The following is a 19515-nucleotide window of genomic DNA, read 5'->3' as shown; positions in this document are numbered from 1 at the left end:
AAAGATAATTAAATATTGCTATCAGTTGCAGGAGAACTAGAAGTCAAAAAGGCAAATAGAAAGGAGTTGTTTTCAATTTGGTTGGTGGAAAAGAAGAGGTGAGCGTCACCTACTGTAACTCAGATCGGATGAGATATATGATTTGCTGAAAGGAATGAAAGTGGAAAGGAGTATTTAATGAAAGAAAACTAGGGAGAGGACAAAGAAGAGTAAGAGTTATGAGAGGCAATTGAGAAAGATAAGAAGAAGATTAAGGCTGATGATGGGTAATCCATAAAGGACCAAGAGAAAAGGGGCAGAGTAGAAAGGGATGGAAGGAGTCATGGAGGAACAGAGGGAAGTGGCCATGAAAAATGCATATTTTCCACATCGCTGTACTCTAACAATGTTTCTTACTATTTAATGTAAGTATACAGAATGCTACAATTTAATTATTTTAAGAGTGAAAATGCTATAACAAATACTTTAAGATATTGAATTTTTTTTAAATAAAACTTTAAAGATAAAAATGCACCTTTAACCTAATAAATATAATGTATTTTGGACATCACAAGTTGTAATTAATACCGTTTTTTATACAAATATATATACTTAAGGGTGTAATTAATAAGTTATTTAATCAAGACAATTATTAAACAATGATAAACACGTGTCACTAACTAATTTATTGAAGGCACTCCCTCAAGTCTTATTATAGGGTATATTCTAGAAAAATTATTTAATTCTTAATATAAGGCACTCGGTAGAGTGTTAATTACATTTTTTAAATATTATCTTTATTTAAATTTATTGATTATGATAAAGAATGTAATGTAAACTTCAAAAATTTTTATTTAAATAAGGGTAAAATTAAAAATTTGTTTCATTTTCAAGTAAAGTTAGTGACCTAACCACATCCACATCTTCTTAATTCTAATAAGATAATTAGAAGTGCCCTATAGTAAAAATTCAAAAGAATATAAATTAGTTAAAAATGTGTTATAAGTTATAACAATAGACTGATGGTATAATTTTTAAAAACACTTAACAAGTTTATAAGCTTCAAATTCTACCGGGATCAGAGCGGAGTTTAACTCTTGCCATCCTTCGGCGACATATGGCTGGATCACCTTCTTGTCATTTGCTGTCCTTGTGTGGGATATTAAACAACTTTGGTGCTGTTGAAGATAATTAATTATTAGATTCGGGTAATGATGATTTTTAACAAGCAACATGACTTAAAATTCAAGGGAACCTCGGTCATCTTTGTCTTTATAGTTTAAACCAAGCATCACTCGAGCTTTTCAGTCGAGAACTAATTTTTACCGAGAGAGGGAATGACATTTAAAGCTTTTTTAGAAAAATTTATCATAATAAAAGCCCATTAGTTTTATATCAAATATTACCTTATAAAAATACACACTCCTTCCATTCAAAAATATAAGACATTTTTAATTGAATCTCACCTTCCAATAAAATTATTACCTACTTTTAAATTAACTTTATTTTTTTATATTTACCCTTATTAAATACCCTACAATAAATATAAAGTCATTATCAATAGAGGTACTTTAAAAAAAAACAATAATTATGCCTCAAAATATTAAAAATATCTTATATTTTTAAATATTTAATTCTTTAAAAAATATTTTATATTTTTTATCGGAAGGAGTATATGTTATCATTAAAAGATGAACTTTAACTTGTTATTTATCAGGGTTTATAGTTTTGGGTATGCAGAGCCGTGGAAGCCACTAGGCGATTAAGGCAGTCTCAAAATATGTCTATGTATATCTTATATAGTTGGTCATTATTTTTCAGTTGAGCATTAATATTAATTATATATTCTCACAAAAAACTTATTGCTTGCTCATACCCTGTATAACCAATCAGTATTTTTTTTTTTTTTAAATCTCATGGACATGATGCCTTGAGAAAAGAAGGGTATTATCACCTTACAGCCAAATTAATTCGATTCCCCAACGTGTGGGAGTTGAGTCATTATCTTTCTATTAAGCATTGATATTAATTACATTTTTTCATTAAAAAATTATTGCTACTACTTACTAAGATAAATTTTTTGAAATTAAAATTACTTAAATATTATTAAGATTAGTCACATTATAAAATAGATTAAATGGTTTGCTATATTATTTATTGAAAGTGCAATGTTAAAATTACTTAATCATAAAATTTTATTATTTAATCTTGCTCTTAAAAATTAGAAAAATTATATAAAGATAAATAAATGATAATACATTCAACCTCTTAAATAATTTTGTCCTAGGTCTCAAAATTTCTTGGCATGGCCTTGTGGCTATAACCAGTTAAGGTTCGATCTATAACAATAATATATATATATTTTACAAGATAATACTTGATGTAAAATTGATAGACTTTTATTAATAAATTATTTTAAGAGAGCCTTAAATGTTATTATTCAAAAAAGAAAAAAGTAAACGGCGTATATTATTATTTATTTTATTTTTTTATGAAATGAGTGTAATATTGTAAAAACAGTATTAAAAACAATATTCCAAAAACATTAGGCATTGAGGGTTCATGGTTATACTTCCAACCTTGTTGAAGCCAATCTATCGTGTAAAATAAAAAGGGATTCAATATAGGGAGAAAGACAGTTAGATTCCAAACGATTGAATTAATGACAGTTGTGAAATTTTTTTCTTAAAAATGAATAATAAATATTAATTTAAATAATTATAGATATAAATTACTATTATAATCTAATAGCTACATTTGATACTAAAATACTTACTTGCAATTAAAACTTATGGATTTGTAATGATTTGGATTGATATTTTTAACTTATTTTTAAAAAATTGTCAAGGATTTCACTATCATTAATTCAATATTCCAGAACCTAAGTGTCATTCTTCCTTGAATATATTGGGATCGTTTGTTTAAGATAAAAAAATAGTAATTTTTGGATCCTTTAGAGATTTTATAAAGAAATTTATTTTGTAGAGATTTTATAAGAAGCAAAAATTATTTTACGTTTGGGTATATATAATGATAGAAAAGTAATTATTAGTTAGTTATTTTTAAATTTTATGATATATTTCTTGATTCTTGTTTTATAAAAATAATTTATTATTATATTATTTAAAATTTTTATGATATCTTTATGTATCCTACTTTCTAAAAACACTCTCTCATATACCACATTAAATTATTTTCAGAAGCTATTCAGAGTAATTTATTAAAATAATCAACAGCATGCTTTTTTTATTCTAATTTTTTTAAAAAGTTTAAACAAATCTTATAAAAATTCATAAAATATTTTTTTTTCAAAAAATAAGTGATTTTTTTATAAAATAAACTAAAAGAAACGAGTCCATTGTCCACATGCTAGCATGTAGAAGCAAAAATCATATAGAAGGATCGGGGGAAAAAATATTATTAGAGAGGATAATAAAAATAATTATTATTTAGAAGGATGAAATATCAAAATATACATTTAAAAATACTATGTTGTTCTTTATAATGTCTCTTACATTTTTTAACAGGTATATTTGATGTTTGCTAACAAAACGCATTATCCAAGAAAAAGATTTTTTTTATATAACGAGATGAAAAACAGAAAACTAATTAAGACAAAGCTAAAATAATACCAGGAATAATTAATGATCCACTTTCATTTCTTTAGAGACCGAGACAGCGCATTATAAGTAAAATTAAATTTTTTAAAAAATATATTAAATTAATTTTAAAAGTAAATATTTTTAAAAATATATTGATTCAATTATTAAAAATCAAAAAAAAATTTAATTATGTTATTTTTTTAAAATTTCATATTACTTTTTGTCCTTGAGAGTGAGATTAAAAAATGCAAAAATTTACTAAGAGTATTTTTGTAATTTAGACAGTACCCCATGTTAAGTTTAAGATTGATAGATTTTATACTGAGATTATATAATCAATTGTACTTACATTGTTCCTTCATTTTAATTTTAATTTTATGATCTCTCTGATAAATTTTAAAAGTATTAAATCTCGCTCCCTAATTTTCTTAAAGAAGAAATATGATGCAGTCAATCATAGGCAAAACCCTGTTAACGAAAAATGGATAAAGGCTCTTTTTAAAATACAATAAAGATATAATTTTTAATCTAAACATGACATTCCTCACATTTCAATTGAATATTATATATTATATATTTATGTAAAAGCCATGTACATGACATGCACCGTTGAATAAAAAATATAAATATTTTACCAATTTTTTTCGAAAGAAATCCATTAATCAAGTATATTTACTAAAAATATGAATCAAGAAATATAATTATTATTGATTATGAAATCTACTAATCCACTCCTCACGAATCCATTCATAAGTTCCTTTCAATATTTTTCAACAAATTAAGAAAACACTGACATTTATTAACTTTTTCCAAAAAAAATTATTTTATCCTTATTTAAATACTTGCATCTTAATAAAGTTTATTGCATTTTTACACAACATTTAATAAATACAAAGAAAAAAAATGTAATCAATAATCAATGTAATATCTTACAAAAATAACAGGATCAACAAAAATTAGTTTGGTCGGTGTGAATTTGGCTCATGAGTCATGATTCACAAGATCATAAGATCAAATCTATTATTAATGTGAGGATCTTGTTGGTAATCAATTCAAGAGTTCCAAAACACATCATTAAATTTCTCTATACTTTCAAACTACAACCAAAGCCAATGACCATAGCGTAGGACACTTAGCCACATCACACACATTAAATAATGTTTATACACATGCATTTACTCATTCACGTACAGCTTAAGGGGGGTTCATTTTAAAATTCCAAATATAAGGAAGCTATCTGTACTAGTACAAAGTTTAGAGGAATTATATATAGTTTAGCTAGTAAGTTTTGTTCACCAAAAAGGTCACATACTCAATATACAATAAGAACATCCTTAGGCTAGCAAATGTATAAATTACAAGTAAATAAAGGCCCTAAAACAAAAATGGTGTTCCCTACACCAATACAAAGCCTTAAGCACTTTTTCAATTGAGCTCTTTCTTGAAAAATAGTTATACACAGGAGATGAGACATAAATGTCTAGTAACCTAACTAAAATACCATGATGTATGTACATGCAACTAATCACATTGACTGTTAAGCAGATAAGTAAAACACGATTCCATACATAATAATATTTCAAGTTCAAACACAATCATGCATGACATTGCCTTATCACCACCTTACATCATACTCGGTACTCTAACTCACTAAATAAATGTAAGTTAGTTCAAGCCATGTATACCACCCATTAAGCCTAATGGGGCATGCCAAATAGTAATTTAGTCTAACACACAACTCCCAACCTTACACTACTAATCATGTAATTTTAAACACAATTCCATACATGCATGTTAAAAAAACATAATAGGTCATGGTTTCAAGTACACAACCTTAATTCAAAACACATTTCAATATGGTATAATCTCATTTAGCAACTCAAACTTTTAAAACACACGTGTTTATTTTTAAATACATTTTTTTACGACATAACTCTCTATAACAAAATTCCATACCATCAATCACAAGTTACACACTATGGCAGGTCAGAGTAGTTACAATTACTCCTTGCAAGCAAAGTTCCCTATACACATGAATAGGCACCACTTAAGGTGTTAACACCATAATTTACATATCACACAATACTAATAATCAATAATTCTCACTATTTATAGCTAACAAAATGCTTAAACACTGATCACAGACTAATATTAGGATTAGGTTAATTAATTACTCTCATTAACCCCAGCATCTCCCATACACTTTAATCATCTTACTTAGTCTCATTAACGCTCGTTACACTTTCCAATGTATATATTTAAATCTTAGAATTCAAAATCATCATGAAAGTGTCAATTTAATCCTAGGGTTTTGGATTTAATTATCTCATAGCCATAAACAACACCAATACTACCTAAAGAACATTAATTTATCTCAAGTAGCACCTTAAATTCAAACTTAAGGGTTGGGTGTTTTAAAAAAATGAAACCCTAATACTAAAAGTGAACAAACTGCAGAAAAAGTAAGATTAAAGGGTAGATGAAAGATTAACCAAGCTTGCTTTAGTAGTTTGTGGCTATAAATTCGTGTATTAGGGTCGAGAACCTTAAACCCTAGCAAAGCCTATGAAAAATCACCCAAATAACACCACAACCCTCTTTATCAGGTCTGTCACAAAGATAGAACTGATATTCAAATTTAGTGCATGATACAAAAACGAGGCACCTCATTAAAGCACCAAATTTAGGCCTAGTTTGGCATAAAACTTGTATTTGGGCCCTATTTAACCTTCATGCATGTCTTTAGGCCTATTTTAACCTATGATTAAGTGCCCACACTACTAACTAATTATTAATTATTCAATTTAATTTTTCAATAAAAACTAGGATGTTATATTATCTAACATATTTGTGTGCAACCAAGTTTGTTCACACTAGGCTTTGGTTTTGATGTTGACTCTATAAGGGGGCTTTTTTTTGGGAGAAAAAAAGCATATTTTGGCACCTACAATGGGAATTTGTGAATAAAATCCTCATGTGGAGAAACTTTTGTGCCAAATTAAAGTTATTAGCTAGATTTTATAAACTTTGCGTGGACACTTAAATAACTTAATTTAAATATTTGTAGAAAAAGTAATGCCCATTTGACATCTGGTATCATTATTTATGATATCATTTTAGTGATACAGTACTTTGCTCTATGACATATGTCGTGTATGCTACAACACGTGTCATAGAGAGTGGATTTCCCTCCCTATGCCATTGCCACGGCATATGGCACATATATCGTGGCACGTGACATGACTTTTTTCATAATTATTTTTTGTTAAGTTTTTAACTTATGAAATGGTTCATCTAGGCTATTTTATCTCTGTTGAACTTATTTTGGATAATTTAACCTATGAGAACCATGCTTCACTTTAATTACCTTTTCTATCATTTTATTTGATTTAAATACTTGTTTTTGATAAGATCTCATGAGGTACTCTTAAATTAATATTGTTTCCATTTGGTATAGTTGTTAAGCTTAGTTCCACCTAAATTATCATGGTAGTTCTATTTTCACATATTTAACTTTTTTATAATTATGGTAGTGTACTTTGTAAAATGTTTTAATGGTATGGAAAACCTTCTTTTATCATGGTAATTTTATGAAATGATATTTGATTTTTAAGTATCATAGTAAACACTTTTCTATTATGGTAAGGCTTTGAACAATTACGTTTTGGCGCTTCCTCTTTTCTACAAAAGTAAGAGCAAGGAGAATGAACTTCGTTGCTTCCTCTTGTTCATGAGGATGACAGTGAGAGAAGGTGTGGAGACAATCACAAATGATGAGAATAACACCACTACTAAGGAAAGTGAAGAATCCAAGACGGCGCCACGGTAGAGGCCTGGGAGTGGAAGTGCTACTAATAGGAGGGACGATAGTGATGAGGTTGATTAGTGAAGATGGCGAGGGGCACAAGTTAGGCCTAAAAGACATCAAAATCCAAGCCCCAAAAAAATGGGCAAAACATACGGATCATCTAAAAAATAAAAATAGTATAATTGATGTTATGTAAAAAAATATAATATAATATAATATAATATTTTCTCTGATTCTATTTATAAATCACATTTTAGATTTATTTTTATTTATAAGTCATGGTGTGACTTTTTAGGCAATATTTAAAAAGTATTTTTAAAATTATCCTTCGTCAGAAAGAAAAAGAAATATAATATCACTTTTTGAATTTATTATGTAAGGACATATTTGAAATTTTATAACTTTTTATTTCTTGTACTTTTTTGTATTGGTATTAATGAAATTGATAGAAATAATTTATAAAAAAAACTAAAAGAGTACAATATAATGTGTATAAGCACTGGCCTGGGCTAACTAGTCCTCAAAGTTGGTTCGAGGTCTAGTCAGCCTTGACCACTAACCCGGTCTTGTGTTCAGGTTGCTTTTTCTTATTTTGGACTAGATTGGGTTGGGATAGATTGGATCAGTTGATCAGGCTTTGAGTTTGTTTACACAAACATACTTGTAAGTATTTTTTAAGTTTGGAAGCATGCTAATGCTGATGAATTCTTAAGATTCAAATATTTTAAGTATTTCTCTAGTCTTATTTACAAGTCACTTTCGACATGTTTTATTAATATAAATGAAAACTTTAAAACTCATTTTCCCTGTTTTAAAATTTAATAAGTTATTAATTTTGCCCTTATTAAATATATCTTTTAATAATATTTTTTTTCTCTTCAACATTTAATGCAGGGTAAAAGAGAAAATTTGTAATGAAAATTTAATGATATAATTTATAAATAAGATAAAAAAATTATTCTCTTTTTATTCTATAAATAATACCAGAGAGAGTATCTTATAAATAATAGAGGAAGAAAAAATATCTAATAATAAAATAAAAACATGACTAACTGTTCCAAAAATAAATTAATCAAATCATCAAATATATAACATAAATTTGTTCCCCGTCTTTAACAGGATTTCCAGTATGGTTGGAACAAGGAGGTGCAGGCGCAGTGAATTGCTACCCTCATTCTACTCGTCAAGTGACTCGAGAAAAACCGTAAAATCCAGTTCAGTGCTGTCTTGCTTTTCCTCGTTAAGCAGCGGATTAGACACCTAACACAAGTAGAGAGAACCCTAGGGTAAAGCCTCCAAGCCGCAGCTCGAGCCAAGCCGCGCTTAAACGCGCGAAGGAACAATTCAATGCGGAAAATAACGGTTCAGAGAATCCACACTCGTCTGATCCTCTCTCGCAATTGCGGGCGTGTGTCTTTGTCTCACGCTCTCCTTCAAGCCAATCCGATAATACGAAACCTTCGGTAACTCTTCCCCTCTCTGCCCCCTCACCTCTTAGGTTATCGCAGTCTCCGGTGAAGGGTAAATTTCAATTCGTTCGCGAAGTTTGTTGCTTCGATTTACTGCAGATTATAGACGTCTTCTTTCTCTGGGGCGGGCAACGAGGATTTCGCTGGTAATTTTTCTTCAGCTTCCCATTGTTAATTTTTTTTCTCTCTACCTCGTCAAGTTTGCCCCTGAAGGTTTGGGTTTTAGGGTTTCGGTTCTCCGAATCTGGAAAGAAGGTAACTTGAATGTGGCTTACTAGCTATTTTCTCTAAATTTTGTTTTTTTAATCGTGGTTTACTTGCAGGGGGTTGCTGCGGCTCCCATAGGTGCCGCGGAGGATATTTGTTACATCTTTCGGCTTTTCTTCTTATGGTAATTATTCAGCTCCCGCGCGCGCGTTTTTTATTCGTTCATTTATTTATTTTCCTCTCTCGTAATGGTATTGTCGGCTTTAGTTTTTCGGGGAAACTAAGGGGGTCGGAGAGGTTGCTACTGTGAGCAATTCTCTCACTTTCTGGTTTTGAATTATTGAATGCCAGCGGACAGATGTTTGAGCTGTTTTTTTTTTGGGAGACTGAGTTGCTTCATTATTCTGTAAAAAACTGGACAGTTCATTTAAATTTTATGTATAGAGAAGCAAGCGGTGTTGCTAAGAGCCTTTTGCTTTTGCTCAGGAAGCTTATGACATGAGTTCTATTTTTTGTTACCCCCAGCCCCTGAAAGAAAGGGGGGTGTTTCTTTGACATTAATAGATAAATATTTATATATTTGTAGTTACATTTGTTTCAATGTTTCTTTGGCCAACACATTTACCTCAATGCTAAATGGAGAAACAAGACTTGGGTACTTCGACCACGTTAAGTGGTGTAGTTGCGTATATTGTTTTCTTATGTGAATGAACTTTGAAATTATTATTATTTTGCCAAGCAATTTTTCTTGACATGATGTGAGGGGGATTGATAGCAGTTGAAAACGATATAATAATTTCTGTTTCCATTGGGCGACTTGCCTGTGATGTTTTCAGTTTAACCTGGAAAAGCTAGTTCTTGTAGCATCTTTGTTGAACTGTGAAAAGTTGTAAGCATTTATTCTGGCATTGACCTGGGAAACTTACCTGTATATGAATTCTTATGATGTTTGTAATTGTCACATCGAAGGAATTTAGATTTTAACTGGTTATGCATTTGCGTTAATTTGCTGGGATCTCATGAAAAATTGGGCATAGTTGTATGAGTTAACCAATTAGTTGGGAAATTCATCTTTCTTAGTTCTAGTTAGCAGATGATCTATGATTCCTCTACCTGCTGGATGAATATGATGATCTATGATTCCTCTACCTGCTGGATGAATATATTTAGCAAGAAATGACGGAGGCTTCTAGCTTATTTCATATATAAGTGTAAGGGTTGTCCTGTTGTTGATTAATATGCTTCCTTTAGCGCCGCTTCTGAAACTCCTTTGCTCTGTGTTATTTGAATTTTTAACTAGCTGGAGTGCTTTGTTAATGTGGTTGCTAAAAACAATGGCTAATTTTATGAGGGCAGGAAAGGTTGCTGGTTCATATCTTCCTAGGGAACAACTTTTTATTACATGTTGAGAGAAAATATTGTCTAACATGTCTATACATTGGAGTCAGACTTGGAGAGTTATGATATAATTGAGAATCTTTTCCATTTCTGCTTGCTAGGTTGTTTACAGATGGAAGCTGTTTGTTAAAATTGAACAAGGTAGTGTCTTGCTTCATTCTGGTAGAGTGCTTGTCTGAAGAATATTTCGTACCTTGTCCCAATGGCTGCTGATCAGAGGAGAAAACGATTAAGTGGTGCTAGCATTGTTGGTTTTGGTTCTAGAGAGCAGGACAGGCATAAAAGAAGAAATTTTGGACCAGTGCAAAATGACTTAAACATGAAATCTCACATTTCTGTTGAGTGGGATGCCAATCAGAGAAGGGTTGTTGCCAAGCGGGAGCAGATAGGCATCAGCTGGAAACAAATGAAGCCGCTTGTCAATTTTGTTCCTAGTGGCCACAACATCTTGGCTGATGTGTTTCCCGTACCTGAAGAAATTTTTGACTTGGATAATTTAAGCAAGGTTCTTTCATATGAGGTAACTATGATGTTGTGGTCAGGTTAATTATTTGCAGCTAAAATTATCATCATCGTCATCATGATAATGTTGGGGTCATGCTTAATTGTTCTTATATAAAACTTATGACAGGTTTGGATGACCCATCTTTCAGATGACGAGAGAAACCTTCTGATGAATTTTCTCCCCAGGGGCTTAGAGCCTCACCAAGTTGTTCAGGAATTACTTTCTGGGGATAACTTTCACTTTGGAAATCCATTCCTGAAATGGCAAGATCTCTTTCTTGATATCTTTAGAGTATTTGAGTTTTTGTTTTTGATTTCTGATAGCATAGTCTACCATATGTATTCATGCATCTTCACATATAAGGTCAATCTAGTGCACCCAGTTGTGCATATAAATATATGGTGCACGAGTAAGTGGCAATTTCTTTTGATGAAGTGGGAATGATGTTATTAACAGATACATGTTGACTAGCTTCAGTCTATGAGAATATTTTGGGCATAAATTCTTCTTAGAAGATCCTATGAAATATTTATAGATGTAATCCGATCTTATAGAACATCAAAAAGGTTTTGTTATTTGTAGATTTGTTTTGGTTGCACATAGAAAATTAGAATTTTGTAATATATTGGGGGTCAGATTAGTTGAGTTACCTTTCTGCTTCTTTTGTTAGTCTTACGTTATAGTTTTTATGTAATTTACTACCATCTCTATGTTTTCCATGAAATCAGTGCTTTAGTTGTTAGTAAGTGGCTAACCATTGTTGGTAGTTAGTAATAACTTCCTTGAAAAAAAGTGATAACTATTGTAAATACCTGCTTTCGGTTTTGAGCAATACATGGGTAAGTGAGGAAGAATGGGTTGCAGTAATAAACTTTTTTGTGTTGAGATGACTTGAGGATATCAATGTTCTTGTGCTTTGTACACAATTGTTATTAGAGCAACAATTCTTGGAAGCACAGTGAGGGAGACTCTCCATATAAATTCAGAGAGCTGGAGTAGGACATGGAACAAATCCATTTATAGGTGAATTCATAATAGAGTTCCACGTCTAGAACGGAGAACATTCTCTTTAATAAGGCATCCAAACTTCTCCAAATGCCATTGAGTTCCAGTTGAGAAGTAAACGGAGCAAAAGCAAGTATCAATAGAGGATAAACGTCAAATTGATGCCCACAATATAGTTTATTCAATGGGAGCCAAACACGGGTGATTTGTCAAATTGACGCTGATACGTCTGGACCAAAGAATCCAATTTATAAGCATACATTGGAAGGTAAGGCACTGCAATGGCATCAAACATTTCTGAGGAAGGGAAGAATAGGAGAAAGAAGTTGGATAGAGTATCTTGAATACAGGGACACTTAATTCAGACTTATTATGGGTGTATCCAAAGGCTGAATTTAAAAACCTAAGACGGATCAGGGGCTGAATACTGAGAGAAGATCATAGAATGGCTTTTAGAAATTCAACGACCAGAATAGTTGCCACCAGCTGCTTCTTGGGAGGATTAAAGCTGAAATTGAGGCTTCTTTATGCATGTCCAAATCCAACACGCTTGTGAACACCATGCAGCTAGCAAGATTGCAAGAGGCATCCATCCAAGCTCTCCGCAGGCAAACTACCTACCCAAACGGATCCATGCAACCAGAGCATTCTTACCTCTTTCTTGAATCCACGAATGCAGAATAATTAACTGAAACTGAAAAGTCCCTCTACAGCTGACAAGAATCAAATATCCAACCTCAACAAAAGCAAAACCAGCATGCTAAAGCTTTACCAAGAGAGAGGAGAGAAGGGGCAAGGGAATATGCTACTGGTTTCCTGAGATATATTCATTTGACCACAAATTGAAGAATTCTCAAATTTTTATGATTCTGGTTCAAGAAGAGGAAGCTAAAGCTTCCAATGATACTCAAATGAGCTCTGAAATTACAGTAAGCTGTCTACAAGAGCAAATCTATCCTGGCTATCAGGTGCCTCAGAAAGACAATGTATTCTTAAACCAGTCTAGACAAACAAGAGGCAAACTTTATTGGCTTCCCTAATTCTGCCATTACTGGAATCCTCAAGGATAAGGATTATTTTGTGTGGGGGAAACAATTATTACATGGAACTTCGATTTACTTAGTTAGCAAGTAATCATTGTTAGTTGAATGACTAGTTAGTGATAACTATTGTAACTTGCTACTAAACCCTTGCGAGTAATGTAACAGTAGTGAGGAAGGATTGGGCTTGTGATAACAAGATTTGTGTTTTGATGGCTTGAGGCAACATACCCTTAAAACCAAGTGTACCCTTAAACCAACGGAAACACTCAAGATGCAACCTTTATCGGTCCCCCTAATTCATCCATTACTACAATTATTGAGAAGTATTATTTTTCATGGTAGGCGTTATTGTTGCTTGGGACTGGTAGTTAGCAAGTAATTACTGTTATTGTTAGTTGAATGAGTAGCAGTGACTAACTATTATAATTACCTTCTTACCCTTAAGGGTACGTGAGGAATGATTGGCCATGTGATAATAAGATTTGTGTTAAGATAGCTTGAGGCTTGCTTTTTGTCTCTTTTACACTGATGTGTCTGTGATTACCTTCTTACCTTCATGAGTAATTAGGTAAGGATGAGTAAAGATTGGGCATATGATGGTATGGTTGATGTTGAGATAGCTTGAGGCTTAGTTTTCGTCTCCTCTATACTGATATGTCTGTTTTGCTTGTGATCATTTATAATACTGTTGCTGTGGCTTTCTTACGGTTCATTCTCCCCCCCTCCCCCAAAAAAAATAAAAAATAAAAAAAATTGCTGGCTATTTATCTTGGCAATTTTTCATTACAAAAAGTAATAAAATTTCTTTAATCAGTTGGTCTTTTTATGTAAACATTCCTGTTTCCTGAGTCTTAATTGGGTTTGAATTATACACCTGCAGGGGAACCTCATTTTGTTCAGGGGATCTTCACCCTGATATGATTGTTGATAGAGAAAAGCATCTTAAGTCTGATAAGAAATTGTACTATGCAGAGTTACATAATTATCACCATGAGTAAGTTATGCATTTTTATGTCACTGCACATCCTTCCATTTCTGCATTATGATATTTATTATAGTATTTTAATTCTTCTTGTTGCAGTATGATAGGATATTTAAAAAAGTTGAAAGAGAAGTGGGAACACGGCCAAGATCCAGAAAAGGAAATCATGCCGAAGACTTGGAGGTGTATATTTATAGACTTCTGATGTATTGCAATTTGCACACCCTGCACACGTGCACATATACAAGAATGTTAGACATGTTTTTCTGTTATGATTATGAGAAGGATGTCTTATCCAACTCTTGGCTCCCAATATTTGCATTGGTGGTTCTCCATTGTACCTGCAGGGAAGATGGCAACCGGGATATACCCTATGCAATTCATATTAAGATTTATTGTTTTGAAAATGCATGGATTTTATCATTGATTTGAGACACCGTGTCATTTAAAGGCTGAGATGGTTGATTCCTGGATTTTCATTGTTCAGATGTGTTTAATGTGATGATGTTTTCCCCATTAGCACCTTTGGAACACCCAAAAGTTGAGAATTGAATTGAGTGGAATTGTCTTTTTTTTTTGGGGGGTTTAAATTTGGCTTGTAATTGAGTTACCCAAAAAAAAAAAAAAAAACCAAAGTGGATTTCGATATCATTTTTATATCACCCAAAATTGGCATGGATTTCACCATCGTGATTAATTTGGTGTTTACAAGACGTTTTTATCCTGCCAATTATATTTAGTAGACAAAAACAAATGGAGCCTGGTCTTTTAAACGCTTTTCTATTTTTCTTGGAGACCCTGTCTCCACCTTTGGAGCTGATTTCTTAATTTTCGATCCTGAAGTAACATTTTAAATAATTGCAGAGGGGTTTATTTGTACAAATTCGAAAGTTTAAAGGGTTTTATTGTAACTAAAATTTTAGTGAGTTCTATGCAATCTGAACTTTTTATATTTGTTACAAACAGACTTTTTTGTTGGTAATGTTTATTAATGTAAAAGAATTTCTGATATAACATAACATATGCTAAGTTTTGCTTGCAATCAATTGAATTCGTTTTTGATATGGTTTTTCTCCATCTGAATTGGAAGCTTAGTTGATAATCATTGATGCGATAATTTCATGGGATTATCCAGGTCAAATAATGTGGAGAAAAGAATGCCCTTAAATTTATATGAATCTAGGGTTTACAATCATGATGAGAATGTTACAGCTTCATCTGAGTCGGGTTCTTGGGCAGCTGAGGAGAAAGCATTTAGTAGCGACAACCAAATTTCCTTGGTGAGGAAAGGTGATAAACTTCAGAAAAGGTAATTAATCAATCCTTAACTATTAGCAATATTGGTATTTCTCTTTGGTGGTATTCACTTGGGCTATGCTTGGATGGTTTTTTTGTAACTAGTCCTGCCTCATTTCTTGTAACACATTAATTGCTTGCTTGCGGGCTTGATGTTAATGATGTCCTCTAGCAGCAGTTTCTGTCACAGCTCATGATTTGCATTTCTTTAAATAGTATCAGTTGCACAAGCAACTGCCAAGAAACTCTTGGTCCAACGGATTTCCTGGCTGGACAGTGCTAAAACTGCCATTGCATAAGATCTTGGTCTGTTTTCATTGGGGGCAGGGAGGCGGATATTTCTGCTCATTCAGTCATGTTTTGGCTTTTATATTCTTCTGTAGCTTGTTTTTGGGATTATGTAATTGAATGTCCTTGATGAATAGTTGTTTCTTATCGTAATAAAAAACAAGTAATTTAACTATTGAGAGCAAATTTCTTAGATTATATTCCCTCCATTCTTATTTATAATGTGTTGGAGATATCTTTCACTTGCTTTAAAAAAGTTATCATGTTGTTTTATTTGTTAAAAAAACATCCCAACTTTCCAATTATACACTTACTAATTAAAGGAAGACAATGAGTCATCTTCTTGTTTGTGCAAATGCTTTCTCAATTTAAAGAGTAAAATTAGAAGATTATGTCATCTTTTTGTTTGACACCTTATAATTAGGACCACTTTTTGTTTTTGCGAAACATCTTATAAATAGGACCAAAGTAGTATGTATAGAAAAAGGGAATGGTATTTTACAGTTATTTGGGGTAGTTTTCACTGCTGAAATATTGCTTTGCAGGGCGCCTGACAAAGGCTCTGTTAAAGGTAAACCTAGGAATCTGATTGTCTCTTCAGATGATATGCTTAATGAGAGAGCAAGACCTATGAAGGGAGACAAACTGCTTAAGCGTATCACTTATTCTAGTGAAAGCAACAAATATATGTCATGTATCAAGGTCAGGCACTGCCCCCTTTATCTCCCTCAAATTTTATTTTAATAATTTTTAGTTTTTTTTGGTTTTGTTTTTAAAGTATAGAATTGGCAGGGACAAACATCTTAATGGTTCAGTCAATTATTTTATTAATTTCAGCAATTAGAAGGACAAATGTTGGTCTTTCAATTATGCTAATTGTATTGTCCCAACTCCTATATGATAATTAAAAGTAAACCTAAGTTTTCAAGTCTGTCTCTTCGTTGGAGATTGCTGTGTTCATAAAATTCTTCTGTGATATTATTCAAAGCTTTTACTGTGATGTTTGTTTTTCCATTAATCCCCCCCATAAAAATTGCCGCCTCTTTGATAGCAAGGACTAAATCAAATGTGTTGTTGATATTTCTATGAATTATTCTCTTCTTTCTTCTCTTTCAGGATGAGCTAGTCTTTTTGTCCCCTGGGTAGGGTGTTCTATTAAATATCTGTTGGATTTTCTGATATCTTTTTCTGTGCCTGTCAGATTAGCAAGAAGCAGCATGAACTTGTTAAGAGTATGAAACAGACTGGTAAAAGTATCGAGTCTAGATCTCTCAACCGTGTTTTGGGTAATCTTGATAACATTCATGTACAATCATATGAAGTATTCATCAAGGAAGAACAGAAGAAGTTGCATGAGCATTGGTTAGTATGTTGTCTAGAGCATTTCTTTAGCTGCTGCCTTGTAAAAATTGTGTTGTTCCTGCTAATTCAAAAGCATTAATTGTATAGGTTGCAGTTAGTGAACAAAGACCTCCCTGTGGCGTACACAAACTGGACACAGAGGCATAAACAAAGAAATGCTGTGATAATTTCTTTGGTGGTGGAGATCAAGGATAAACCGAAGAAGCTGCTGTTAGAGGTTTGTAATTATGATTTTTTTTTGAACAAAATTCATAATTTCCTAGGATAGAGCTTGCAGGTCTTGTATGAGATTTTGGAATATCCGGGAGATATTTGGTTTTGCTGTTATTTGTTGCTGCATAACAGTGGAGCAGCTTATTAGTGAACCTGTCAGTACGTTTACAATTATGTTTGGCCCTTTAGGATGAGGATGGTGAGAGCTCGGGGAGCAAGCTTCAAGATCAGGAAGAGGATGGAGGTCATGATGATCAGTCTATCTCAAAAGACACTGAAGATTCTATTTCTAGATCCCCAGAGAATCAGTCCCTAACACATAATTCATACCGAGGCAGTGACAATGAGGTCAACTCCACATTGTCAGATTCTGAAAAGACTCTTGTTTTATCAAAATCAGGTGATGATTTGCAGAAAGAAACTGAGTATTCAAGGAATATGAACACTCAAGATGTTCCTGTTGGTGAAGGAACTCCTTTTTCTTCTCGTGGCGGTGATGTCTGGCAAGCACCTGAAATGCCACATTCTTACTATGATTCTGGTGGGACCCATGAATATACAGCTAGTGGAATGTCACTTGCAAACCCACAAGTAAATGAAGAGCAGCAAACCCATCTGATTGATCTAGAATCTGACTTGCATCAGGAAGAGACCAGTAAAAAATTACAGAGGCAATCAGGTGATGGATCCTTTAGTTATCCAAACCAAGATCGTAGTGATTTGCTCCAATCCCTATTCAAGGGAGAGGGAGTGTTATCTTATCATCAAGAACAAAAAGGAGCCGGGTTAGATTTCCTGAGTTCTAACAATGCCATGATAGGGGATGGTCAATTTTCTGGTCATTTCAAGGAGCCCCTGCCAACATCATTTACATTGGACCAGGTGCATCGGAGACCTAGTGAGGTTTACATGCCAGAAAACATCTCAGATAATATTTATTCAGATGGAGGTAGCAGATACATGATTCCCAGGCAAGATCCATTATCTGCAGTAAATATGAGTGATTGGGCTGGTAATGCTTCCCGCATGTCTGCACCTCCTCAATCTCACTTGAATACAGGAGAATTCATTGGTCAGCATTGGTTTCCTGCTGACCATCAAGTTCGTGGTGCCTGGAGTGGATCTGATGGCGGTAGTCTGTCAAGTCAGAGTCTTAGCACAGGAGGCAATTCTGATCAGAGCTTATTTAGTGTTCTATCTCAGTGTAACCAGTTACGAGCAGCAAATCCCTATGACCCAGTCAGACACACTGACCAATTCGTTACAACCAGATCCTATGGAGCAGTAGATGCTAGCATACCCAGGCTAAATGCAGCTGTACCTCAAACTTCTCATCCATTAGATTACTTAAGTGGACGTGAGGCTCATAGTTCTTTGCTGCCTGATGATTCGGCATGGATGAACTTACCACATCAGAATCCTGCTTTACTTGATCAAATGGGAAAGCCGTACTTGAGGTCGTGGAATCGGTGACTGATATTTTCCCCTTCCAAGGGTTTTAAGGGTTTAGAGCTTGATTGCAAGGCAAAAAGAATACATGAGGGATGCACATTCTGTGTATTTTTAGTATTTTTGTGACTTAAGCAAAATTCACAGAAGGGGTGGATACGTACCCTGTGATTAGTAGGTTTCTGTACATACTTATACCAAGGTCAACTCAAACACCTTGTTGTATATATCTAGATGTTAGATGGGCAGGCAGGCAGCCAAGAGAGGGTAAGAGGGAGTTCTAGAATCTCTCGTTAGGCAAGTTACAGTTTACATTCTTATTTGCGATTTTTTTTCCCTTTGTTTCTCGAGAGACATTCTTTAATAATTCTGGAAGGTATGAAATTCTGTGGCAAGTGCCTTTTTTTTTTTCTTAATGGAAAAAATTTGTCTGGGTTACCTCTTGTTTTAGCTTGGGTAATGATGCTGACAATAAGTTTTTGCCTTTTGTTGACCATGATGGCTGTCAAGTTACATGGATGATTTTCTGATTTCCTGATCCCATTTGGATCTTGCAAAAAAAAAAAAAAATGGGGCTTAATTCAGTTAGTCAGCCGAAATGGTACGTAATTCGGGGTTCTAACTTCCACCTAGTTCAGTCGCCAAGGCGCAGGCTTCGAGCCTCGGACACGAGGCTAAGGTTGAATGTAATGCACCAGCTCGCTAGCGGATTTGCGGTGATACACAAAAAGCTGCCAAATAATTGTTTTGACCTCCACGACCTGGAAACTCCAATAATGATGGACGGTGTCATCGCATTGTCGGCATTTCTTCAGCCACACATCACCATCCAATAATCTCCCGAGTGTCTATCTAATAATGGTTAAAACTGTCCCTGGGTTTCATTCGGGTCCCCCCCCCCCCAAAAAA

General features: G+C 33.2%; 1 protein-coding gene across 1 annotated transcript; it reads left to right on the top strand.

The window, feature by feature from the left end:
* The first annotated feature begins 8636 nt into the window (after window positions 1–8636).
* Window positions 8637–19044, top strand: LOC129315501 (uncharacterized). The gene is made up of 11 exons (XM_054959244.1): window positions 8637–9004; window positions 9182–9249; window positions 10565–10983; window positions 11095–11231; window positions 13897–14010; window positions 14098–14181; window positions 15134–15307; window positions 16128–16284; window positions 16784–16944; window positions 17032–17161; window positions 17347–19044. The coding sequence occupies exons 3-11, from the start codon at window positions 10666–10668 to the stop codon at window positions 18628–18630; spliced, it is 2559 nt and encodes an 852-aa protein (XP_054815219.1). The 5' UTR covers window positions 8637–9004; window positions 9182–9249; window positions 10565–10665; the 3' UTR covers window positions 18631–19044.
* The last annotated feature ends 471 nt before the right edge of the window (window positions 19045–19515 follow it).

Source organism: Prosopis cineraria, unplaced genomic scaffold (assembly GCF_029017545.1).
Source record: "Prosopis cineraria cultivar Desert tree isolate PC_DT_omini unplaced genomic scaffold, ASM2901754v1 PC1, whole genome shotgun sequence".
NCBI lineage: Eukaryota > Viridiplantae > Streptophyta > Magnoliopsida > Fabales > Fabaceae > Prosopis > Prosopis cineraria.
The sequence above is the reverse complement of the archived record's forward strand: the minus strand, read 5'-3'. Positions and strand labels throughout refer to the sequence as shown.